The 26,958-nt window shown below is 41.1% G+C and overlaps 2 protein-coding genes across 2 annotated transcripts in view; both read left to right on the forward strand.

The window, feature by feature from the left end:
- GRK3 (G protein-coupled receptor kinase 3) overlaps positions 1-26,958 on the forward strand; it is a 118,925-nt gene that overhangs the window by 88,874 nt on the left and 3,093 nt on the right. Inside the window, exons 12-20 of the mRNA XM_019663948.1 lie at positions 1,691-1,785; positions 4,465-4,572; positions 11,880-11,946; positions 12,415-12,515; positions 15,499-15,565; positions 16,582-16,677; positions 20,218-20,380; positions 23,019-23,155; positions 25,464-25,577. Coding sequence (XP_019519493.1) covers positions 1,691-1,785; positions 4,465-4,572; positions 11,880-11,946; positions 12,415-12,515; positions 15,499-15,565; positions 16,582-16,677; positions 20,218-20,380; positions 23,019-23,155; positions 25,464-25,577 — 948 coding nt within the window. The remainder of the gene's footprint in view (positions 1-1,690; positions 1,786-4,464; positions 4,573-11,879; positions 11,947-12,414; positions 12,516-15,498; positions 15,566-16,581; positions 16,678-20,217; positions 20,381-23,018; positions 23,156-25,463; positions 25,578-26,958) is intronic.
- The window catches only part of MYO18B (myosin XVIIIB), a 286,118-nt gene continuing 284,649 nt past the window's right edge, over positions 25,490-26,958 (forward strand). The window contains exon 1 of the mRNA XM_019663943.1: positions 25,490-25,577. The gene's annotated coding sequence lies outside the window, so the exon portion shown is untranslated. The remainder of the gene's footprint in view (positions 25,578-26,958) is intronic.

Here is a 26,958-nt window from a genome sequence, read left to right on the forward strand (position 1 = left end):
CAAATACAGTAGGATTTTACTTGTGGAATCTAAAAAAAATTCCAAATGAGTAAACTAAAGAAAACAGAAACAGATCCATAGATATAGAGAACAAGCTGATGGTTGTCAAGGTGGAAGGGATGGGAGAGGGAGTAAATAAACAAATAAATATGTCTCACTGAACCTGAAAAAATAAGTCTATTCTGAGTTTGTTTCATTCCCGACCGTGGGACCTGGTCTTGGGTTCCGCGTTAATGAGGGAGTTAGGAGTTTGCCCAGTAGTACATCTGTGGTGACACTCATCCAGCCAACAGTTTGAAGACAGGGATAGAGATAAAAGGGACCATGATAAATTATAGAAGTGATTATGCAGATATATAAATGGGTAAATAATAATGAAAAGAAAAATGATGGGACTGACAATTCCCTGATAGGGTGAGAAGACTAGGAGAATGTGTTTGCTTCCCAGCTCAGATTCCTTCTTGAATGAACCCAAGGTCACCAACTGAAATGTACGGATTACATTCTTTTCTCCAAGGAGCAAATATGTTTTGATTTCGCTTTTGAACGTTACCTTCTAAGAATCTAAAATATTTTATTTTTGAGCATATAATTTTTTTCACAGAATACTTTGTAAATTTTAAAGCTTTCTTCAAGGTGAAAGAATTATTCCCTTAGTTTTCATACAAACATAAAGAAGAAAAAATGTATTTTCATTGAATTAGAAATAATTAAACACTGCTTGGCACATGACATTTTATTTCCTCATTTGATTTTTGCAGAAGACCGAAATACATGCTGAAGGCCCATGAAGTGCTATTACAATACATTTTAGTTTAAATCTATAGCTGGCTTCTAATCGTCTTCATGCTGCATTTTTTTTCTAAGCTATTTAATAGGCAATGGTATTATTTAATTTCTATTCCAACTTAATTCTAGTTACTCATGATTATTCATGCTTCAATTTTATAATAGCATGCCATTATTTTTATTCCAAGCAAAACAATAGTTGATCTCCAGCAAAAAAAAATACTATTAAGATGAGTGTAATTCAGTGTATATTAGGGAGAGGAGCTTTGTTTTACGTGATTATGCTAACTAAATCTCATCTTAATGGGTATGTTTCATCAGAGTTGTGGTCAAAATCATATTTGGTCATTTGGTAGGGCCCTGTGTTGATGATGCACCAGTAAACAGAAATGACACTGATTGGGATTGGTGCGGCATTGTGGAATATTTTGATTTCTGAGGTCAGTGCTGGTACATTCCTGCAAGATTCCTCTCTGTTCTCTGCTTCATGGCCTCATTCTCAGAAGTCGTTATGGTTCACAGAAGCCACAAAGCCGGTGGACTCACTCCCTTTGTCGGGAGGCGTCCTGTTCTGGCTGGAATGCAGTGAGAAGAGAACGCTTTTGAACTTGGATGAACTGTGGTCACAGCCCTCCCCTGTTACCTGCCCCGTGTTTCATTTTCTAAGGAGTGGAATCCTTCGCTTCTGCCATTACCACTTCCCTACTAAAGTTAACATGAAAAATATTATTCTCTGTATCGTGCCCTCCTTGGTTGTGCTAATACAAAGCTAACTTTCGTGTTTAGGAAGGAACTATGATAAAATAACCAATAAGATACCAAGTGCCTATAGTTGTGGAAGTTCTCAAAGCCCATGTCTCATTTTGGGGACTCTCAAAGATCACCTTCTCTTTCTCTTTAGCCCGCAAATATCCTCTTGGACGAACATGGACATGTTAGGATATCAGATCTCGGCCTGGCCTGTGATTTTTCCAAAAAGAAGCCCCATGCAAGTGTGTGAGTAGTGCGACTGTTCACTATCATTTCTCTGCTGCGACTCGTTTTTTCACTCGGACTCCGACCTGGTCACATGTCCCCCCCATTTTTTCTTGCCAGTGGTGATTGTCAATATGTGATAATGCCGGGTCCAGGAAGAGCCCATATCCTGGGTTGTGGGAGAGGAAATAAGAGCCGTGTGCTTTCTCTTACTGTCTGTGGGGAGCGTGGACAGGCCCCCAGTGTTAACTGCACAGGGGCCAGGTGGTCTGTGGGAAAGATGGGGGCCCCGGCAGCAGACCTGAGTCTCTGCTGGCTGTGTGACCCTATATCATCCATTTTACCTGTCTGACCCTCAGTCTCTTCTTCTATAAAGTGGAAGTACTAGTAAATCCCTGAAAGTTGTGATAAGAGTGAATGAAGCGCCTACGTGCCGTGTGCAGAGGCAGCTGCATAGAGCTCGCCCAGGCAGGCCCAGCCTCTCCATTGACTTTTTCCTTCCTTTTCAAAAGGGCGTTTTCTTTTTCTGAAGAGAAATTAGGATTTTTTTTTAATTAAAGAAACCCCCACAAATTATCTACCTGCAGTTCAAGCTTTTAACGTGGGTCATGCTCTTAGGTTTGAGTATTCTGTCAGCTCTAAATGACCACATGGAGGAACTTCCCTGACACCACAGCCCTCAGCCAGCACCTGACCCCTCAGGGGACCCTCAGCTGCGCCTGGCGGTGACCGTGCTTGATCACTGCAGGTTGACACTGGCCCGAGGACGTCTCTGAACCTGGAATTGTTAAAATGACAGCAGGAATGTCCCAGGGCTCTGTAGACACAGAATGGAATATGTATGGGTTTTCGTTTTTATTTCTTTGGTATCAGTTTATCTGGGTGGAAAGTATAAACAGGGGTGTCGTTTGTGGAAAAGCAGACGACTTTTGCTTTATTTTTTTCTCTTTAAATGTATCATTCTTAACACCGAATCTTTTAAAATTACCATTTATTGTACCTCTTGAGCTAACACTCATCTCTGTGTTCAGTGGTCTTGAAGAAACCCCTAGGAGGCTCGTTTCATATGTTGTGCAGAAAATAAACCACAAAAACATCTTTTTCTGGGCCCGGAAGAAAAGTAGTTCTGAATCGTAATACTTTATTGAGGGACTGCATTACATCAGAATTGCGTTTTAAAGCTCTGATCACATGTTAACAGTGAACAGCACCATGTCTGTAAACGTTTTCCTCTTTCTATAGAATCTGAGCCGTGGTGAGAATAGCGTAGCATTTGGCCAGCACTTCACAGTTATTAGGCGAGAACCTTGGTTGGAGGGGCTTCTCCCAGGAAGTTCATCAGACATTTTTAAGAGAGTCATTTGAATTTTTAATGCCACAGCTGTTTGGTGTGCTAGTTTCTTTCATTTAGTATAGTTGCAACTCCTTATGAATCCAAGAGCTCCTACGAGTTAATCTTCCAAGAGAGTTAACTTTCAGATGTGGGGTTATTCATTTCCTCGTAGAGCCGTTCCCTCTTTGGCCGTAATTCGCGTGCCAGCTCTGAAAGTTGGGCTCTTCTCAGTATTTGAGAAGTGTGTATAAAGGGGCAGGATTGGGAAGATTGGTTTCCATGTTTAAATGATGATAGTGAGGCCACTACTTAAAAAAGCCAAATGCACAATGAAATACTGTATTTGTAAGTCAAGGAGGCTTTCGAGCCTGAAGAATTGGGTTTGAATCCTCCCAAGTTGTGCTACCTCAATAAAGAGGACATAAGAATGATATTTACTTCATATGACAGCTGTTAGGGTTAAGTCAACTAATTAATACAACCAGTATTTATTTACCAATGGCTGAGTGCTAGGTGCTGGCAGTGCAGCAGTGACCAAAACAGAAAGGATCCCTGACCTCCTGGAACTAGCAGCCCAGGGAACTGTCCAGAAAGTGACCTGTGTGTGGAGTGGCAGTGCCAGTCGCCACAGCACTTACTGTGTCATTAGTTGAACGTCAGCTGTCCCAGGCATGCATGGCGAGCTGCTTTGAATATGTTGTCTTCACAGAAACCCCATAGGTCATAGGTATAATGATCTGCTTTCGATGGTATGGAAACTGAGGTTCAGAGAAATTAAGTAACTTGAACAGGGTCACATATCTGGCACATTGTGGGGCCAGAATTGAAATCCAGTTCTGTCCAATTCTAAGGAAGTAGCCCGACCTCAGCATGGCCAGGTGCAGGTCCTCAGCACGGGTGGTGGGGTCGGGGTGGGAGGACCCCACACAGGAGTAGGCATCCCCACCCCATCGAAGTCCACAGCACTGTGACGTAGCCACCTGTCATCGTCACCTCCCACCTTTCCCCAGTGCCATTCATCGCCTCATAAGAGCTCTCAGTCAGGCAGGAGACCTTTAGCTCTTCAAAGCGGTAGTGGAGAAGGACTAACGAGATTCAGATTTCCCCTCATAGACAATGGACTATGCCTCATGTTTATTTTGTATGCTAATTTATTTATATTAATTCCTATACTAATTAAGACAGAAAAGGTTGTTTCCCCACTGGGTGTTGGATGACTCATGTTTGTATGGAAGTACTGTTATCCCCCATCCCTTGTTTACAGCTGTTGCCATTAAATGAATGACCCCGGAACCTCCTGATAAGCTATGACTGTTTTATAAGATGGACACGTTCTGACAACTGCATGTTCACTTTCTCTTCCCTAGTGGCACCCACGGGTACATGGCTCCTGAGGTGCTGCAGAAGGGGACAGCGTATGACAGCAGTGCCGACTGGTTCTCCCTGGGATGCATGCTTTTCAAGCTTTTGAGAGGGTGAGTGAAATGCATCCGTTTCATGCTATCACCATGCCATGTACTGGGGTCAAAGTCAAGACCATTTAGACTTCACTAGACTCTCTAATATTAACTTAGATCACACAGTGATCTTTAAGCCACATGCTCATCTAGATGATGACTGTGGATCTTTCTGCCTTATATTATAGAAGTGAGAGCTTTGTTCCCATGTGATCATAGCAGCTATAATTTTGTATTTTTATTCTGTACCACATAGGAATTATAACACAGTTAAACCTAAAGAAAGAGTGCTTTGAAATATTTCCATCGGTGAGCCTTATTTGAGCATAAGTGTTATTTTAAAATGTGGGTAATTGAAGAAGGTAGGATTTTTTTCTTCCAGAAATTCATTACTCATGATTGTCTCGTGAGCTTAAAGCATTTTGAGGGTTACAGAAGAAGATGAGGACCCAAAATGATGCCATTTGATAACTGTGCGTTTATTTCTAAACATGCTGAAATGAATTTGTTTTTTAAAACACAAAAATTAAATTATGTGATTTTTTTTGTTTGTTTTTAATTAATTTGTGTCATACTTGGCCCTTAGTTCTGAACTATCAAACATGGTGAAATAGAGTGAAAAGATGATGAAATGAAATACAGTTTCACATTGAACATCGAAAAATTATTAATCCATCAATTTTAAGAATTTTTAGCCAATTTTAATATAGAGCTTAAGTTTTTAAAATATGGTTTTGATCATTCTCCATTTACAAAAAGACAAAAAGCACTTTACATTAAAATCCCCTAGTCCGATTCTCCCTCTGATGTTTTGCCTGCAGACACACAAGGCCGGTCGTTTGCTGAACTTTTCAGTTTTCCATTGGAAAGCCTCATTGAGCACTGTGCATCTTCTTATGTTTCGCACATTCCAAAAAGAGGCTGGACTCCATATCTTCTCCCCAAACTCAGTTCTGAGCACCCTTGCTGCTTCCTCAGGCCTGTGCTAGTCCAGTTGTCCTCTGCTCCCCGTATTCACTTGGGAACTAAAATTGTATTATTGCCTAGAGAGTCAGGTCCTGTTGGTCCTGAATTGAATTATTGTATTTGTGGAGCCTGGACGGCCTTAATTCATGTCATCAGACTAGCTGACCTAATTAGAGAGCTTCTGCAAGGCAAACCAGAGAAAGCCACTTCCACAGGAGACATCCTTCCCCCCAGTGGAGTCGTGTGTGCCCTGTGAGTGGAAGCAGACACGCTGTGGTCTCTGCTTGGGTCTTCGCTGGACATGGGCTTAGAGATATGGAATCCACATGTACAGATGTTTGAGATGATTAAAAACAAAAAAACTGCAGCAGCTCAGCTGTCGAACACATTAATTCAAGATTCAAAAAATCAATAAAATTTTACAGGGAAACCTGCAAAGCCTGGCCTTGAGGGCTTTGTTTACATCTTTGTTTTGTTTAATGTTGTTCTGTCTGCTTATAATAATGCACATGCATATAAATTAGGGGCAATCTGGCATAAACACTACTTCATTTTGAAAAGATCCCAGGGTTTTGTTTACTAACTCTGTATAATCTAGCATTATGATTTGTGGCTAAGAAAGTGAATTCAGTCTTATTTGGCCATAATTCAGGTTTGGAGTGCCGACTTGGAAGGTATTCGTTCCTTCGTGAAGTCCTTGATCAGGCTTGGTTGAAGCATAAACGTTCCGTGTGGCTCCTGTTACAAGGAGTCTTGGCCGACAGGAAGACATGCAGAGACTGGTCCTGAGGATGGGATGGGATGGATGAGAAGAGATGAGAAAGAGCTAGAAATCGTGACTTATATGTGAAGGTTGAAGAGCTGGGTCAATATTGGGGAGCCAGTATTGGGGCTCCAGCTGTTGGAAGGCCCATCTTATCGAAGGGATGGAATTCATGCTGCGTAGCCCCTGAGGGTCGGCATTTTAGGGAGGGAAAGGATTCCAGTTTGACACAAGAATGTCCGTTCAAGCATTGGAGCTGCCCAATGAAGGTGTGCCCTGCCTCAGATAGCAAGCTCCCTGTCACTGTCTGGTGACCATCTGTTGAACCTGAACTGGAAAGAGTCCTTCCAGTTGTAACAGATTGGATTAGATGAATCTCCCCCACTGGGATTTATGGTCTAATGCCATTCTTTGCATTGTTCACAAGTGATTCACAGGAAAGGATATGGCGTTAAAAACCAAAGAGCAGGGAAATATTTTTTTACTTAATTGATTTAAATTAAATTTGGTAAGCATGTATTGATGACCTACAATATGCAAGAGACTGTGCTTGATTTTAGGGGGAAAGGAAGGAAGGGAGAGAGGGAGCGAAGGAGAGAGGGAGGAAGGAAGGAGGCCACATGCAGACCGTAGGGAACGTGAGCAGGAGCGCAGATGATGAGGGTGGTGAGCCAGATGGGCTGTGCTGACGTAGGAGCACACAGCAGCAGTGTGCTGAGGAGCACCGAGCTGGGGCCCCAGTTCTAACTTGGAAGAGCAGGGCCGACTTCATGCAGGAGATGGTATGTGAAGTAGGCCCTGAAAGCTAGAAGGGCAATAGGAAGATGGGCAGGAATCGCCATGTTTCCTGTGGGGAGGGGATGGTACAGAGCACGTGTCTTCCCCCTCGGTGACCTGTGAGTGATGCTGGGCCAGCTGTTTGCCAGAGGGGAGGATGTGCTGAAGGAGAAGGTAGTCTAGAATCGCCGCTGCGGAGTCAGGGCTCTGTTCTTGAGGCCCTAAAGAGTGAGGCTTTGATGCATGGGAGGGACATAGTTGGGCTGTTGTTCAGTAAGAGGACCTGGCGGCTGCACGGAGCAGGGCACGTTGGAGGGACAGAGACAGGAGGTGTGGGTAAGAGCCCAAGCCAAAGGCAGGGCGCGCTTAGGCCAGCCCCCAATACTGGGACCAGAAAGGAGGCGAATGACTTAGCGGTACTGTAGCTAGAGCTCACACTGCTACAACGATTTGGGTTTTTTTGTTTATTTTCCGATGGAAGTTTGGATGTGGAAGGATAGGAGTTTAAGACAGTGCTGGTTTCTATTCAAGGTAGTTGGGAGGAGGATGATATCATCACCGAAGCCAATGTTTGTACACTGTCAGTGGTTCTTATTAAGCTGATGTTTACTCAGGGCCCTTCAGAAGCCAAGTGCTGTGGTGGGGTCTGCAGGAGACCGGACTGTGCCCAGACGCCTTCATCCCTGCAGCTGTAAACGAGCAGATACTGTCACCTGTTTCACTTCCTCACAAGGTTGCAAGTGGGAAAACCTTGAAAATGTGTAAAGAAGCATCCTATACCGTTTTCACATACTGCAGAGAAGGAGCCCGAGCAGCTGTCTTTTCTCCGGCATGAGGGGCCTAACAAACAGAAACGACTTAGAGCAGGAGGGTGACGGGAAGAGCCCTGAATGCAGGGCCTCCCGGGCGCAGGCTTAGGGAGCTTCCTGTCCCCTCTGCACCCTGGTGCTCTCACACGACACCCACAGTGTTAGTCCTCGGGATGAGCCAGACGCTGTGCCAGCCACTACCCAGCGCTCATCCTCAACCCTGGGGGTGGTTGGCAATGCCTGGAGACATTTTTGATTGTCACAACATGAAGAGGGTTATTTCTGGCATCTAGTGGGCAGAGAGGTCAGGGATGCTGCTAAACATCCTACAATGCCCGGACAGCCCCCACTGCCCCAGCAAAGAATGACCCAGCCCAAGAGGCCAGCAGCGCTGAGGACGAGAAACTGCTCTGAGCAAGACTCCTCCCCTCTTCCCACATCTGAGCACCCAGGTTGAACCCGTGGTCCCGAAGGTCTCTTTTGCTTCTATTTTCTGTGATTGAATGAATACTTGCACAGACCAGCGTGTCTCACGGTTTCTGCTGCACCCCCCCCCAGCACCCCTCGCCTTGTCCTGGCACCCTAGAATAAGACCCCAGGGCCTGAGGGAAAGGAAGCGGGATGTGAGAAAGTTGTCCAGGCCGGAGAACATGTTTGCATCCCAGGACTGACAGTGATGGACTGAGCCGTTCAGAGGCCACGCGTGTGGGTGCTGGTCATGACTTCCACTTCAGATGCCTTTGTCAGATACTTTAGAGCAGCGGTTCTCAACCTGTGGGTCGCGGCCCCTTTGGGGGTCGAACAACCCTTTCACCGGGGTCGCCTAAGACCATCGGAAAACAAAAAGATATTTACATTACGACTCATAACAGTAGCAAAATTAGTTATAGAGTAGCAACGAAAATAATTTGATGGTTGGGGGTCACCACAACATGAGGAACTGTATTAAGGGGTCGTGGCATTAGGAAGCATCTGGGTATGAAGATAAGTCCTCGTTGCCAATGTGCGGAATTGCCATCATGAGCCTCAATCTGGATTTCAGATGTTTCTTAGGGGAAAGAAGCAATGTGACCATAGCCTTGATCTTAAGCTTGTCACCATTGATTGTCTGTCCCCGGAGGTGTCAGACACGGGGGAGCACCCAGGTGGTGGCCTGGGGAGAGAGGAGCTGTGCCTGAGGCTACTGAGTTTGTTCCATGTAGGGAAAAAAAGGAATGTTTATAAATATTTTGGCAACTCTTGGCTTAGGCTCAAAACGCATATGTGATGTAATATGCAATCTTTTGGGTATTCTAAAATTAATGTTTGATGTAGGAATTTTTATTCAATTGTAATTATAAAGGTATTGTTTTTGAACTCATTGTTTCATTGTGAACATACCGTGTGCGTGGCGTGTGTGTGTGGCGTGTGTGTGTGTGTGTTTATCATTTATCATACCTTGAACGATTTCCCAGCTTGTTGGGGGGGGACTTTGCAGCTCTCCCACTCTATCTGTAATTCAAAAGCCACATCTGACCACTGCCCACATGAATTTTGTTCCCATAACATTTCCTGATGCGGCCAGAATACTGCCTGTTTCGCTGGGAGAGCCTGGCTCACGCTGGAAGCTGTTGACAGGCCCGTCGCTAGGCAGCCTCAGGGAGCAGCTGCGATCACACAGGATCTGGGAGCACCACGTGCCTCCCTGCAAATGGAGATTATTACTATCGTAGGTTTTCTTTCACATTTTCCAAAATAGAAACAGTCTTTGGTTTTGTTCACAAAGAATAATCAAGAATACATTGGAAACAGATGTGCATCAAGATTTTGACTTGAAAGACCAAACTTTTTCAGCGCTACCGCGCAGAATTGAAAAGCTGCAGTGCGCTTCCTATCATTTCTTCCCGAGTCCGACAGGGGAGAGCTCTATGTATAAAATGGGATTTGTAGTGATCGGGCCCATGTGCTAGAAATGGTTTTGGCACCGCTAACATGAACTCCAGCTCCCTCGCAAGCCTCCTTCTGGTCTCATGAAAGACTTCTTAAATTTAGCACAGAGCGTTTCTGTCAGAACACAGCAGTCCTTCTCCACTAGTGTCAGGGCACAGCCCTTCCTTCCGGCATCAGAGGCAGGCAAGTATACAGGGTCAAGAGTGGGAATGGCGTCCCCTGGCATTGCACACAGGAGCCACATCGGAAGCATCTGCCAAAACGAAGAGGATCTTTATAATGAATAAAAACCCCTTTTTATACATAATGGAACTTGGCAGGGTGGAAGCAGCTTGTCAAGCAGAGAGACAGAGGTTTTAGTAAGACTAATAAACTTTTATTCCTTTTCTCTTGAACCATGAACGTGTTAATGTCGCTGTGTATTTTGCATAAAAGAATGACGCAAGTTGTGTGTTTTATTTTTTTTAATTTTAATATCCTGTAAAGAACAGATAGATATTGTTTGCTGTTATAGCCTATTTGCTTTTGAAATGCAGTAATTTTACATTTTTCTCCTTGGAAACAATTAGGATGAAAAGAATATTTCCAATCAATAATCTGTTTCAAAGATTAGCATACATTTGCTTGGAACGAAATCACCTAGTTTAGGTTTGTTTGTTTTCAAACGAGTATTTTCAAGAGATGAAAATTACTTTGTATCATACAAAAGAAAATAAAGTGTTAGAGTGCCCTCTCTTGTACAAAATGAAAATTTAAATGTTTAAGATAATAAAATGCTATGAAATGGATAATCTCATGAAGAGATGATTCAATGCATAAGTTAACTAATTAGCTAGGGTGGCCCGATCAGTAGCAGTAAATGGTAGTGCCATGATAAGTGGAATTTTAGTTCTTTTTTCTAAATACCATTGGTTTATGTATTCAACATTCCAACCCATTTTATAGAGATAACTTTAAAATATTTTACATAATATCTTGCCTCAGGTTTTGTTACATGTGCCTTATAAGTAAATCTAGAGGATTAGTAATTTTATAGGCATTTCTTACTATTAAGAAAACTCAATCATATATATCTCTTCTTTAATTTTCAAATGAATAGATAAGGCCATGGTTTTCTAATTTACATGTTTACTGGTCTCTTTTAACGACAGGATTTCCTTTAAAAACCAGCTTTCCCAGAGTTCAAAAACATGGCAAAGAGTAAGAATAATTTGTTTTACAGAGTTTATCAAGACATTTGTTTTATAAAGATTCATCTTTATTAATTTCACAAAGGATTTCCATATTAGATACCTACTGTGTACTGCCCTTGTCTTGGCTACTAGTATAGACATTATTTTTGTTTTCTCTTCACCATTTCTGTGAAGTATGTGGCATTCTGCCCCATTACAGATGAAAACATTGATATTGAAGGTTTACATGACTGGCTCACAGCCAGTAAACAGCCACTTCACAACTTGAACCCCGATTTTCTGACTCTTACGTCTGGGGTTTCCATAAGTGAAACGGGAATGAGTGGCCTCAAACTGGAAGTCTGGGGGCATGGCGGTTAGTCTGTCTCTTATCATCAAAGGAGTGCATCGCTTAAAATGACTGGTTTCTGGGGCAGAAGCGTGTTCATCTTGGTCATGTTTTGGTTTGACTGCAGTTCCTTGGGTTGTTTGAGGGACTAATAACCATTTTACTGAAAAAAAAATCATATGAAAATCATTATCTCAAACACTAATGTGACAAATGTTGTATAAATAACCTTCATTTTCATGACTACCTGTTGGCTAATTAATTTTTCCTAATGACATTTTAAAACATCATGTGGAATATATTTGCTAAAGCATATTTTAGTGGCATGACTTCATTGATGAGAGAATGAGGCCATTCAGATAAGCATAAGCCTTGCTTTTTTGGGACCCAACATATCTGATCAGCAGTTTCTCTGGAAATAATAAATGCTTATGGCTTTTGTCTTTCTATAGTTTTGAATGAACAGTGACAGAACACAATACTTTACCCAAATATTAGTCAATGATATGTGCTAAGTTCGCTGATACCACATTATAATAGAATGTTCTTTATTTCCACAGCCACAGCCCTTTCAGACAACATAAAACCAAAGATAAGCATGAAATAGACCGGATGACACTCACCGTGGTAAAGAGATTAAAAACTCTATTTTTATTCCCGTTCGTGTTTCCATTACAACCAATATAAAAAATGTGCTTTCTTAAATAAATGAAGAGATAGTCCCTAGAAGAATTTCTAAAGGAAAAATTATTGGAACTAGACAGCAAGGCAAAAAAAAAAAAATCAAGATTTGCTAACAGTCAGTCAGAGAAAGATATAGAAAATCGAGAACAAAACTAAAGAAATAAAAGGGGAATGACTGAGATGCAGAAGAGCAAGTGGCCCTTCTCATCCTTCTCCCCGGCCCCAGCCTGCGGATTGGCTTTGAAAATTATTTTAGTAACCGTTTTGTTTCTTTAGAGTAAATGTGAATTCGTGATGAGTCTGTAATTTTTAACACGATCCTTATTTAAGCAATGGCCTGTGAGCCTGGTTGGGTATGAGGGCACCGTTTGCAGTGGGTGCATTTTTGAAATTGTATTCTTTTCCCCCCAGAATGTGGAACTTCCAGACACCTTCTGCCCAGAACTGAAGTCCCTCCTGGAGGGCTTGCTGCAGCGAGACGTTAGTAAGCGGCTTGGCTGCCACGGAGGCGGGTAGGCTGGTGTTTCTGCCTGTCAGACTCCACCGGGAAAGCAAAACAGTCATTTTCAGTGTATCAAAAATCATTCCTAGTCCGAAACAATCTTCCATTTTGATTCGGGGGCAGTAGGGGAATCACAGGGGAACTGTGTATATTGTCTCATGTGGTTTGTAATTAACAAGTTGAAGGAGTCACTGACTTTTCAACTTTGAAAATCCATCATGTAGGCGGTAGAAATGAATTCTGATACTTTGTAGTTCATTTGGATACGTTTTACTAATGATTATATTTGTAGTTACGGCAGGTTAATATTGGATCAGGTTTTCACCTTTTTTCTCTAATGTATAACTGACTAACTGCCATCTTATACATGTTTTCTATCTGTCCCCTACCCACCGCAAAAAAAACCCCAAAACAAACCAGTAATACCTGGAAAGCTTATAGAAGTCTTAAAACAGACCTTTCCCCTATTTCTCCCCACCCCTAGGTTTGCTTTTCTTTTCATTCCCAGGCTTGCTTTACATAAGCAACAGCTTTTAACCATGTTATATGTGTGTATGGCACATACATGCATGCATATGTGTATGTTAGAATAGCATATGTATATGTATATACCGGCCAAAATAATGTATACACATGACTTGTATTCATCTTTTGTTATCAATATATATTGAGTATTAGAATTTTAATACAGTTATTTTTCCTTTCTTAAAATATGTGTACATTTTTTGGCACCCTCTGTATTTTATACATATTCTATGTGTATTATATAGATAATTAAATAATGTGTTACATGTATATTTCCTTATTTCTTAATTTGAGAAATTACCTATTCTTACTTTAATAGATGAAGATTTTGCTCCTCTACTTTTTACAGAGCCCTCCCTTACTACCACCTTCTCAAAAGAATTGAAACACTGTTTTTCGTTCCTCTTTTGCTTAACCTTTGTAGCTTTAACTTATATACTTACCCAGTTGTGCCTCGTTCCATCAATTATAAACTGTGTCTCTTGATTTCCCCACATTATAAAATGAAGGTTTTGGCATTCCTGTCTTTCATTGTCACCATCTCTCTCACTGACTAGTTTTTGTCATTGTTAATTTTGATTTTTACATCGTCGAGTTGATACTATTTACTCCCTGTTTTGCAAAATCAGATCAATCTTAGTGCTGTGCACATAGGCTAATTTCAAAGGTTGCAAATGAATAAGTAGTATTTATACTGTGTGACACCAGAAGTGTGTTGACTGCACAGTTTCTACATAGCCTGGAAATGAACCTTAAGTTCATATATGATGTATGTGTGAGGTATCTATAGGTATGTGTGGACTTTGATTTACCCTCAAACCTACCAGCTCCAGTGACAACCGAGTGCTCTGTTTCTGCTAATCAGCATCATTCTATCCACCTCCTCCCTGTTTTTGCTCTCTTGGTTTGAATCTGCTAGTTATTTACTTGATCCCATGCTGCCTGCTTTCCTGAGCCCCTTTTCACACCGCATTAGCTAGAGCATGTTCTCAAGTAACTCCTAATAGAGCGGGAATGAGAGGTCAGCTCTGCGTCCCTACTTATCCAAAGTGTCCTCCTGCTGTCCTCAGACTTGATTGATATTTTGGCTGGATATAGAATTCTAAATCGATCATAATTTCCCCCAGAACTTTGAAGATACTGCTTTATCACATACAAGCGAACGGTTAGTGCTGGTCATGGAACTCGGTTATCCCTCATCTGTCAGCCACTTAGAGTCCCTTTTACTTAGAAGACTTGTGTTCTCCAGCTTATTTTATTTATCTGACATTTCCTTGGTTAGCTCTTAGAACGCCTGGAGATGGATGTTAGGATTTCTAAGATGGCCATCTATGCTCCTGACCTTGTCCATTACCTGCATCTTTGCTTTGATTCTCTTTTACTTTCTAATAGCTTAAATTTCCAACCCTTTTATTGATTGCTTTTCAAAATCTTTAGCAAGTTTAATTTTTAAAAGTAGAACCTTTCATAGGCTCCCCTCCCCCCCATTAGAATATATACTTAGCTGCAGGTTTGGGGTTGGATGTGGAGGACGAAAGCATGGTGTACGTATGTGCAAGCATGTGTGTGTGTGTGTGTGTGTGTGTGTGTGCGCGCGCGCGCGCATGTGTGTGTGTGCATGCATGCGTATGTGTGTGTGCATGTGTGTTTGTGTCAAGGGTTCCATATACACAGCTCCATCCAACATTCTGTCTTCTCCCACATACACACCCTGATGAGCCTGGAGCTCAGCATCTCCGTCCGCCGGGCGCGAGCTCTGTTACATTTTGCCATCAGTCACTGCCCCTCCGTTCACTCCCATCTTGTCTGCTGATGGTCGTGTGTCACTCTTTGCCTACACGTTGCCCTTTGGTCATTTTGGTGATTGTTGGGAAGGAACGAAGTTGCACGTCTGAGCTTAATCACTGACTTGAACCAGAAGTCTTCTCTCGGGGGTATTTCTAGTTGCTTGGAAATATATATTATTATATATATATTATATATATACAGTAATACCTTGGGTTGTGAGCATAATTCGTTCCGGAAACAAGCTACTCATATTGCAAGATATCGCTCGTTTACCAAGTTAAAATGTATTAGAAATGTGTGCTCGTCTTGTGAAACACAAACCACGTTACTCACAATCCAAGGTTTTACTGTATTTTATATATTTTATATATTATATGTTATATATTTATATTCTATATTATATAAGTAATCTGTGAAAACTCCTTGGTTCTCCTAAACTGGAATAAATATCCCAAGTAAATTATCATATGGGATAGTATTCCTAGCTTCGGCGTGCAGTATTTCTAAATATCACAGTGTCCTGCATTGCTGTGAAGCATATTTTACTCGCGTCTTAAGAAACTGGAAATATTAATAGTTGTTCCTTTATGTGCTTAACGGGAGATAGTTTTTGCAAAATATTTCTTCGATTTCCAAATACATACTCACTGCTGTTATGACTCTCTCTCTCTCTTCCATAGTGCACAGGAAGTAAAAGAACACAGCTTTTTCAAAGGCATTGATTGGCAACATGTCTACTTACAAAAGGTACTCCCTCCGGGTCCCGCCCTGGGCACCACCGTCTCCGTCTCCACTTCCTGCCTCTGTCCCCAAGGTCTCCCTGTCCACAGTGTCCTTCTTGCTCTTCTATCCATTGTGGCCATGTGGCTGGCTCCTTCGGGGACTTCTTCTCTCTCTTCATTTCTCTCGTTGAAACATTTTGAAAATATCTTCTATATAAATTAATAAATGGTGAAAAAGAGCTATTATCTAGCCAATTTAAATGTCCATATAATTGAGACTCTTTCAGCTTTAGGTCATCCTCTTGACTTATCTCAATAAGTGACTATTTTTATATTTTTCTATATGAAAATGTCATAGGCTTACATATACTTTATAACCCAGCACCACATAATTTAAGAGTTAGCATGATTGTATATCAACATAATTCCCTTTCCTTATTTTAAGATATTTTTATATTCTTATTGATATGGAAAATACCACAAATTGAAGTCTTTTTTTTTTTTAATTAAATGTTGCTTTATCAGCTTTGGACTCGCTTTTGCGAGAATTCATACTGGAGGAATCATGATCTGTTAGTCCCGCCTGATTAGAATTAGAGCGAGCTCTGGTTCCTGGGCACCAGCCTCAGGACCCTACCCTTGTGGGTGTGGAGCGTTCTGCCTGCCCTGTGGTACTTTCAGGCTCCAGTAGGTGGAAGGTGGTGCCTCCATCACCTGTAGAGAACGTGCCTTCTTAAGGTTGAGCTGGTGGAATGTGCAGTCCTGAGAATCCATTGCATTTCATAATAAGTTATTTAAGAGTGGACATGAGTCTTCTTTTCTCTTCCTTAAATTTGCCTACAACCTGGGGTCTTCCTTTGAGGCCATCCAGTGCACAAGCTCATCTGTGACACATATAATGCGATTTTTACGAGCTGGGCCGCAGTGCTACACAGAGTGTGCGTGCTGAGATCTTGCCCTGTGCTTTCTTTATAGAAAGGTAGGTTGGGACAGGGCTCTAAGGTCATCTGGTAACTGAACCTCCCTTCTCGGGTCTTCCAGTACACCCCACCCTTGATTCCACCCCGGGGAGAAGTCAACGCTGCCGACGCCTTTGACATCGGCTCGTTTGATGAAGAGGATACCAAAGGCATCAAGGTACACATGTGATGCTTCTTTAATTTTTTCGGAGGGTAGAACGATTTTTTTATTGGAAATCAAACATCACGATCAACTTAGTATTGGTCTGTTTGTGGGATGTAACTTATAAACGAATATCTACATGTTTGAACAATGTAGACGTCAAGGACCTAAATTAGAAACTATGAAAGCTTTCTTTGGACTAATTACTTTATGTTTGAAAAACTGAAGAATGGTCACATTTTGACTGATTTGAATATATTTATGATTGAAATAAAACTCGAATGTGTAGAAAGCAAGAAACGACAACCATGTGAAAGCAAACATGCTTCTCGTGCCCAAGAGCCAGTCATTTTAATTCTTCTCAGTGTTTTGATCTCTCTGTGTTAGGATGAAAGGAGCACACAGCATGAATCGTGTTGCTCGTGTCAATCAAAAGTGAAATAATCACTGGTTTTTTAATAGTATCCTCTGTATTTTTCAAACTTTTGTTCATATCATTATTTTCCATGTAGATAAGATATAATTACAGCGGGTGAGTCATGAGAGAAAATCCTCCTGTTTAGGCTGCAAAGTTCATAGTGTATCACTACAGGTCAAGCTCTCGTCTGCCCCCCTTTCACAGCTTCCCCTCGGATCACCCCGGTTTCTCCCAGATGGCCCCTGTCTCCCCCCAGCTGCCTGCATGTATGCGCTTCATTTTTCCCACCAAGTAACTTCCCCTCTAGAAGACTGCAGCCCTGTTAACACAGAGTTGCAAGATGTAGATAAAAGACTGACAAGTGAAATGTTGGGGTCCGGCAGGAGCTGTCACTAGAGACATACAGAGCTGGAAGCACATAGGATATGGGGACAGAAAGGGTGGCCAAGTAGCTGGAAGATGTGACGATGGTGCGGAAGGAGAGCAGCCAGTGAGAGCAGCAGGAGGGCCCAGTGCAGTCGGAACCTGGGGGGGGGGCAGTTGGCTGAGTCCTACAGGTGGGACATCATCTTCCCAGGAGCAGGAGGTTAGATGAAGGGGGCGTGGAGAGAGTTAAGGCCACCCCTGTGGTCTGGAGCATTGGCTGTCCCGGGGGACAGCAGTGACCACTGGGCATCTTTTGTAGTCTGGACAGATATTATGAGTTAGATGTGTAAGTCCCAGCCTCCAGCAGTGCTTTGGGGAACAATCCATTTACAAAGTTATCTAAAAGGATTACTGCTGTCACAACAGAAGTGTGTCATGGACTACTCGCCATTGAAGGATGCTTAAAGTAAAACGCTTATGATGTGGGAGCCCACGAAAATGTCTAATGTTAGAAAGAGATTCTCACCCATCCAATTCTGTAAACCATCATCTGGGCTTTGCACTCATGTGGAGTGGGCTCAGATCTGCGCTCTTAGCTGAGTGAGTTGGGGCCATTTAGGTAACCTCATGAACTTTGCTTTTCTCCCCTCTAAGGTGACTGGTTTCATTACAAAGACTTCTCTGAGTATAAATGACATAACCCGTGTAAGCCTCCTCGCATGTGGTTGACTCTTACACTAGTAGCTTCTGTCATTGTGGTTTGGGTTCTTCCTGAGCAAGAGCTGAGAATGCGCACACTTACAACAGGAAGGGGCGTGTGTGTGGCAGCGCATAGCTGGAGGCGCAGAGCCCGGGTGCTGGTCCCAGGGCGGCCTCGTCCCACCGGGGCAGCTGCACTTTAAGAAACTATTCTTTCTGAAAGCAGCCCAAATAATACATTATTCTTAAAAAAAGAAAACCTCACATATAAATATAAATTTTTTTCTGTGTTTTAGTCGTTTTAAACAACATAGGCCAAGCCATAATTTTCAAGGCTTTTGAAATTATAGGAGGTGGAAAGGTTTGTATGTAAACCAGAGTTTGACCATTTCAGAACAACTACTTTGGAAAGGAGTTTTTTTGGCAAAAAAAGTGATTTTTACTTTTACCTTTACCAAACTCTTTAGGATCTGTCTCAGTGTCCCAAATCACAGGGAGCTCTTCCGGCCTTGCTGCTCCAACACCCCGACACACACACACACACACACACACACACACACACACACACACACACACACACACACACACAGTCTCTCTCTCTCTCACACTCACACACACACACACACACATATGAGTGTGCGCAGCCACTTGTGCTCACACTCAAACAGCTGAGGATGTCAGCTCTGGGCCTAGTTGGGACATCTGATGAAAACTGAAAGAGGAAAGTTTCCATGAATCAGTGATCTTCAAATCAGCACATGATCATCATAGGTCAGTAAGAGTAGGTGGAGGGACACCAGTACACATTCTTCCGGTGTTTCATTGATTTGCTCAAGGTCTGTGGGCCAGCACCTCATTTTTTGCTCTTCCTTTTCCTTCTAAGTAACTTGCCTATTATAATATCTACCCAGTACAGATGCTCCTCGACTTGCGATGGGGTCCTGTCCTGATAAGCCCATCATAAGTTGAAAATACTGTAAGCTGAAAATGTGTGTAATACACCTATCCTACAGAACATCATAGCTTAGCCCAGCCTACCTTAAACGTGCTCAGAACACATATGTTCGCCTGCAGTGGGGCAAAACCATCTTGCCGTCACTGTCAGCATCTGAGAGAGTAGCATACCGCACATCGCCAGTCCTAGAAAAGACCAAAAATCAAAATTTGAAATACAGTTTCTCCTGAATGCCTATTGCATTCACCCCATCTTAAGTTAAACCATCTTAGGTCACAGACCATTTGTTCTTATCTCTCAGGCAAAGGAGTGAGCAGAGCAAGTTTCTAAAGGGGTTTGTGCTTTTGAAGGACACGCGCTATTCTCAGTAGAATAACTAGCCTTTCTGTCATGAAACCGTAGCTCTGGTCCATAAAACCATTCTTTTGGCTTACTTTCAGAGTGCAGCCTTATTTAGGGGGAAGAATGAAGAATTTTGAGTAACAGTTTGGAGGAGAAATGCTATCATTAAGTAATTTTTATTACAGCACCTTTTACAAGCTAAGTTGCCTAAATTCTCCATGTTTCTTGAGCTTTATGCTTATACATTTGATGATACTGTGAAGTTTGGATATGCTGGAAGGTTCATGGTATGAGTGGTAAATTCGGCCAAGTTTACCTTTTGTTTTTCTCACTTTTCAGATTAATTGAAGGTGGTTAGAAGACACTCCTAGCTCCTCCCTTTCAATTGTTTCTAAAACTACAGGAGTCTATTTCCAATATAAATAAAAGATTGTCACCATAATTGAAATTTTAATTTTTATTGTCAGAACCTCTTAGTACTTCAGATAAAACCCTGTATATGTTACCTTTCATAGGCAAAATTGTACCAACGTAGTTTAGAAGAATGGGGTGAACTGACTCAGGACTGAATGTGAAGGGCTCGTCAGCTATAACCATTTGTGGGTGCTGGTTGCTTGATGGTCATTAGTTTGAGATTTATGACAACTAATCAGTTATTCTGAATGATCATATGCCGTCATCTATTACCTTCTTGCATATAGTTATGATGCTTCTGAATCTGTTGCCTTTGTAAGTTTGCTAAATCATAACTATCTCAATTTCTTAAAATAATAAGCTCCTTGATTGTGACCAAGAACTCTACAAGAACTTCCCTTTGGTTATCTCTGAACGTTGGCAGCAGGAAGTTGCGGAAACTGTTTATGAAGCAGTAAACGCAGACACGGATAAAATCGAGGCCAGGAAGAGAGCTAAAAATAAGCAACTTGGCCATGAAGAAGGTAAGATACTAATGTCTCTCAAGATATTTCTACTGCAGTGCATTTTCAAAATTTCTTATAAAGCTGGCAAAGCATGTGGGTCACACAGTACTTTCCAATAGACGGTGTATGTGTGTGGGGGGGTGCTGTCAGTTATTTTAGTTTTATCGGCTTGGTCAAGTTCAGTATAACATTTCAAAGTCTTTAGCCAACACATAAATAAAAATGGATTGAGACAGACAGCGGCATTTTGTTAGTATGTCCTCTTATCTTGGAGTGTTTGGAGGTGAATCTGGAAGTTGAAGAGTGAATATTACGGTGTCAGGAATGTACCAGCGTCACAGGCGTTTGCTGTCTCATAAGGCACCTCACTTGGTTTAATGCTCTGCTGTCACCATTGTGACAGTCTTAATAATTTGTGTGTGTGTGTGTGTGTGTGTGTTTAGGGTTAGGAAAGGGACAGGATTAGGGTAAGGGTTATGGTTAGGGACAGGGTTAGGGTTAGGGACATGTTAAGTGTTAGGTTTAGAGTTAGGGACACTGTTTGGGTTAGGGTTAGGAGCAAGGTTAGCGTTAGGATTAGGTATAGGAACAGAGTTAGGGTTAGGGTTAGGGACAGGGTTAGGGTTAGTGTTTGGGTTAGGGACAGGGTTAGGTTTAGGATTAGGGACAGGATTAGGGTTCAGTAAGTTTTGAACAAGGGGCCTGCATTTTCATTTTGTGCTAGGCCCTGCAAAGTATGTAGTGGTACTGGTGAGGAGCTTACCATTTCACTACTTTTCACTTGCTGAATGATATGAACATACTTATAAATATACATTTATATTACAAACAGCACTAAAGACTCGCCAAACCATATTTTCATTTGCAATATTTAAGTGCCCTATTAGGATCTCCAAAGTACACTCTGTAACACTGAGTATTAAATAGACCATCATTCTTAATTCACCAAATATTGTCACTCTTGATTTTTCTAAGGCTTTACGACTTTTGGATATTTAAATTTATTGTGGTTGATGATTATGGTAAGGTATCATTTCTTTTTACCTCTAAGCGAAGATGTTTTGAGGTTAACTTTCTATAATAAGAAGGACCAGAAACAATTTCTTTCTATTATGAGTAGATTACTTTACAGGGACCGTCTTGAGACTTCATTGGTCTTGTCCAGTTTCCCAGTAGCATTTATCATCTACTGAGAAAAGTGTTCTCCATCCTGGATGAATTGCTCCTATATAGATGTTCCCTGAGTGCACCAAGGGAATATTCCAGTCCTTTAACTGTGCTTACCTCCATTCTGCAGGGAAAGGGCTTTATTTTTAAGTGGTTCTGTAGAGGACACGTCCTTTGAGATCACTCTGGACTGTGTTTGCACAGTCAGGTTTAACACAAGGAATTCTATCAATGGTATTTTGCTCCAGGGAGGGCCATGATGTCATCAGAATCTTGACAAATTAGACCCAGAAAAAAAAAATGATCTTGCTGAAGTATTTCCTTTTTATTAGAGCTATAATTGGAACGTCAAACAAATTAATGAATTTATCTTCATAGTTAAGTAATTAATTTGGGCATAATGAGGTCTCGGTGGAAGATCTCAGAAGTCACCTTTACAGAACAGTATAGGCTAGGCTTAGATCCCTGAAGTAAAAATGCAAGACTTAGACTTTAAATATACTTTAGAAATGCAGACACATTTTTCCATTAAAGTGGCGCCTAAAGGAAGCTCACGCCATCATGGCCGCCCCTCCCTGGCTCCATTCTTCTTTGGTTCCATCCGCCACAAATGGCGTGTCCCTGTGGCACAGTGTGGGCATTGCTTGTTTGTTTATGTCTGAATCTCCCACTAGAACGGAAGCTTCCTGGAAGTCAGGAGTTTTTTCTCTTTTACTTATGCTGAACCCCAGAATGTGTGGACATGCCCAGCACTTAAGCGCTCACTTAATAGTTGTTGGATGAGTGAATAAAGGAAGGAAGGAAGGAAGGAAAGAGTGAATGAATCATTTTAGCACAATCACCCAAGCTTTTCATGAAGGCAAAGCAAGCATTTAAAGTTAACCTTTTTTTTTTTTTTTTTAAGAGTCAGTACTTCACTATAAAAAGGTAATAAGGTAACATGAGAGTGAATTAGCTTGGTCTCTCTACATAACCATATATTTCAGGGATAAATGTAACCCAAGTCAAGGAATAAACAGTTTTTGATCTTTGTGTTGCTTTGGCTGACTTGGACAAGAAAATCCTCACTCTGTTAATTACTTATAAAATAAAAGGTAGATTAAAGGGAGAGCCCCACTTCCACAGAGAAGCAAAGGTAATTGGGGCATAGCTTGAATTTAATTACTCTCCATTCTCCAATTCTCATTATACATAATGAAAAAAATAGTTTGAGAACAAATGTTTGTGCTCTCAGAGCAATAAATGAACATGATCATGAATATATCAGCAAATTGAGAAACAACCATTTAATGTGTTAGTAGAGAGACAGCTGAAGAAACCGCTGCTCATTAGATTCCCAGTTCACATGCATTTAAAAATTGAAATAATGATTTCTGTAACGTGTTATATTGATAGACTTGATTTTTCCATTAAGTGGGATTCTTTTCTTTCTGAGAATGATATAGATATTCTGCTTCAGAGCCTATTTAACTTATTTTATATTCCTCAGATTACGCTCTGGGAAAAGACTGCATTATGCACGGATATATGCTGAAGCTGGGGAACCCGTTTCTGACCCAGTGGCAGCGTCGATATTTTTACCTCTTTCCAAACAGACTTGAATGGAGAGGAGAGGGAGACTCACGAGTAAGTCTGACACCTAATTACCAAGCATATGGTCATTTCATCCTGCTGGCATGTTTTGTAAAATAGCCTCCTAAGCCCTGTGTATCAATTTTAACTTGTATGCATGAGATTTTAATGTTCATACTGTAACTTTTAAACTTCTGAGTCAAGGAAGGATTTTGTAATATCTGGAAACAGGTAAAAGCAGACAGGTTTGAAGAAGGCTGGAAAGCGGTTGGGTAGATCAAAAAGGAGGAAAATGCTACAACTTTGGAGTCAGACAGAGGGTTTAAATCCACTGCTTAGACTCTGAGTGCATTATGCTGACTCTCTGAGCCTCAGTTTCCCCATCTATAAAATGGGAGAAATAGAAATTATAACTACCGCAGCTTTTGCATATTTATCTTTGACCCGCTGCTGTTAAAAAACACACAAACACCTCATTTAATGTGTGCCAACCTTTGAGGGTCCAGCTCGTATTTTCTAAAGAGGGGAACCAGAGCTTAGAGAGGGAAAGTGTGGTCCCCACAACAGCGAGGCAGCCGGGAGTGAGTGATTCCGACCGGGGCCTCCCTGTGCTCTCAATGTCCCGGCTATACTGCTGGCGTCAAATGAAACAAGGTAAGTGATGTTAGCCGGGTGCTTGGTGCTGCGGGGAGGTCACCAAGCCATACTTCCTTTTGTCTCCACCTTGTCGGAAAATTCTAAGTGGATTCTCTACAATAGACAGGAAGATACAGCAGCCCTATCAGGTCCTTGCGAGAGCTAATGCTGGTGAACAAGATAAAAAGACATTTCCAATCCACGCTGTAAGTCAGGCAGCAGTTATTATGCGCCCGCTCTGTGAGGAGCCCAGGGCTTGTCCCCATGGAAGGCTCCAGCCCAGGTGGGAGGTATGCTTCTACTCCTGGGGAGGGAATGGTTAGTCACTGGGGACCAGCTAAGCAGCACAGTGGCCCCACGTGGTAAAAACACAGTTGCTGTGTTGGTGGTGCCGGAACACTGCCCGTCCGTTCTCCAGTGGTCAGCAGTGTGGAAGAAGGAACCCCGAATCTTGTTTATTTGATTTTGGAATGCATTTTTTAAACCCCTGTTGGTGAAGTTGCTATTTAATTACGAGTGATTGCTATTGCATGTTACTACATTCTTTATAAACAGATGAGATCTTCTCACTATTAGTAATACCATGGAAGGCATTTTCTAAAAATTAATACATCTAGGATCTGAGTCATGATTAATACGACTCGTTGGGAGGGGGGGTCCTGATTATAACACAGGTGCTGGTAAGTATTATATAATATATATCATATAATACATATTGTAATATATATGTGTATATATAGACTCAGCACCTGAGTTATAATTCATATGTATGTTATTGTTATTATTATGTATAATTCCAGATAATGAGTGGCTCTGGGCACACTATGCATTTATTATACTATCTACTGGTAAGTTGCTGTTGTGCACATTGAAAGGCAATTAGTTGTCCCACTTTTCAAGATACTCAAAAACTAAATTAAAAAAAAAATCTTCCTTTGTTTAACATCAGATGCAATAAATTATCCTGGTTTTAACAGTCAGTGTGTAGTGTTCTCTGTAGTGTAGTGTAGTGTGTAGTTATTATGTAGAGAAGCTACATAATATGCACGCGTGGACTCGTAGGTAAAAATAAGGAAAACGCAAATGTGAGCGTTTATGATGGTGTTGTTTTTCATTTAGGATTCCTGGAGTATTTACCCCAAAAAACCTAAAATGGTAAGGTAGTCATGACACTGCAGCATTCACCGTAAGCAATAATGCTATAGACCTAGTGTGACAATCTTTTAAGGATGTTACCTGTATTTATAACATCATTTTGAGATTATCAAAATAGCGTTAGCTTCTAAGCTAACCGTGACCAAGCGCGTACTGAGCTGCTGTGTTAAAACTCAGCCACATACCGCTGGCTCATGTCAATTGTAGATAGCGCTTCAGCGTTCCCTTACAACTTTATTGATAGGAATTTAGATGAGTGCTTGACACAAAAAGCGTACATGTGATTCAGAGTCACTCAAAAATTAATTCTGTGTTGAGGGAACAGCTTTGCTATTTGGCCTTCTAGAGACATTTCTTTCTTTGCAGATGTTATAATTTGAAATTTTGTATGTTTTCTTTATAGCTATTTCCCCCACCCCACTTCTAGTAGATCATTAAAGAAAACTACCGAATTTTTTTTTTTTTTACTTTTCCTAAGCTGATAGTTTTGGATATTATTTATTGATTAATTGAACTTGAAGAAATCATGAAATCATTTGAAGTAATTTATAATTTTTATTTTTATGATTAGCAAAATTTACTGACAATGGAACAGATTCTGTCTGTGGAAGAAACTCAGGTTAAAGACAAAAAATGCATTTTGTTGAGGATAAAAGGAGGGAAGCAATTCGTCTTGCAATGTGAGGTGAGTTTTCATTATTTTTTCATACGTGAAATTTAGAACAATTTTATATACACATAAACATGGCTGCCTGGTTATAAAACATTTTCTTACTCCGTGCTTTGTGACTTACAAACTTAGCAAGAAAGCCCTAAGGTACAAAGTTTTCAGCAAATTAAGTTATTTTTAAAGATGCAAATATTAGAACACGTCAGGAGGAAGTATGTGAAATAATTTAATTACCCTATCTGGAAAGTCTGTCCAATATTTCATAGGGGCCTAGAATTTTATTTGTTAGAGAATTTTACAGATCTTTCAGCATGCTTAAGGTTGAGGTGTATATTTCTAAATAAATGTGAGATACCAAAGTTACTCCTCAGAGGGGAAATTCCATGTTTCTCTCACCAAAGTTCTATTATAGCCCAAATTCCATTCCTAAACACTTCTACTGGGTCACTGGGTGTGTGTGTGTGTATGTAGGATATATTTAAAGAGTTATCCAGTAGTAGATACAGAAAGGTATTTAATTACTTCATTACTGCATGTGAAGGTGTGTTAAATTTGTCAAAACTCATGTATATTTTATAGACTTGAGTTATTTCATTTTTCTTTCTTTTTCCAGTTTAATTGAGAAATAATTGACATAGTCATTGTATAAGTTTAAGGTATGCAGTATGGTGATTTGGTTTACATATATCACGAAATGATTACCACATAGGTTTAGCTAACATCCATCATCTCATATAGATAAAATAAGAGAGAAAAAATTAATCCTAGTGATGAGAATGCTTAGGTTCTACTCTCTTAACTTTGCTGTATATCATACAAAGTGTTAACTACAGTCATCATGTTGGACATTCCATCCCTAGTACTTATAACTGGAAGTTTGTACCTTTGGACCACCTTCCTCCAATACCCCTTCTCTCCGCCACTTACCTCTGGTAACCACAAATATTCTCTCTTTTTCTATGAATTTGGTGGGTTTGTTTGCTGGTTGATTGGTTAGATTCCACATATAAGTGAAATCATACAGTATTTGTCTTTCTCTGTCTAACTTATTTCACCTAGTATAATGCCTTCAAGGTCCATCAGTGTTGTCCCAAATGGCGGGATTTCCTTGTTTTCTATGGCTGAATAATATCCGTGTGTGTGTGTGTGTGTTAGTTATTCATTCATCCATCACCCATCAGTGGACCCTTGGTTGTTTCTGTATCTTGACTATTATAAATAATGCTGCTATGAACATGGGGGTGCAGAAATTTTTTTAGTTAGTGTTTTCATTTCCTTTGGATATATTCCCAGAAGTGAAATTGCTGGATCATATTTTTAGCTAGTTCTATTTTTAGTTTTTTGAGAAACCGCCATACTGTTTTCCATAGTGGCTGCACCAATTCGCAATCCCACC

Source organism: Hipposideros armiger, unplaced genomic scaffold (genome assembly GCF_001890085.2).
Source record: "Hipposideros armiger isolate ML-2016 unplaced genomic scaffold, ASM189008v1 scaffold_411, whole genome shotgun sequence".
Taxonomy (NCBI): domain Eukaryota; kingdom Metazoa; phylum Chordata; class Mammalia; order Chiroptera; family Hipposideridae; genus Hipposideros; species Hipposideros armiger.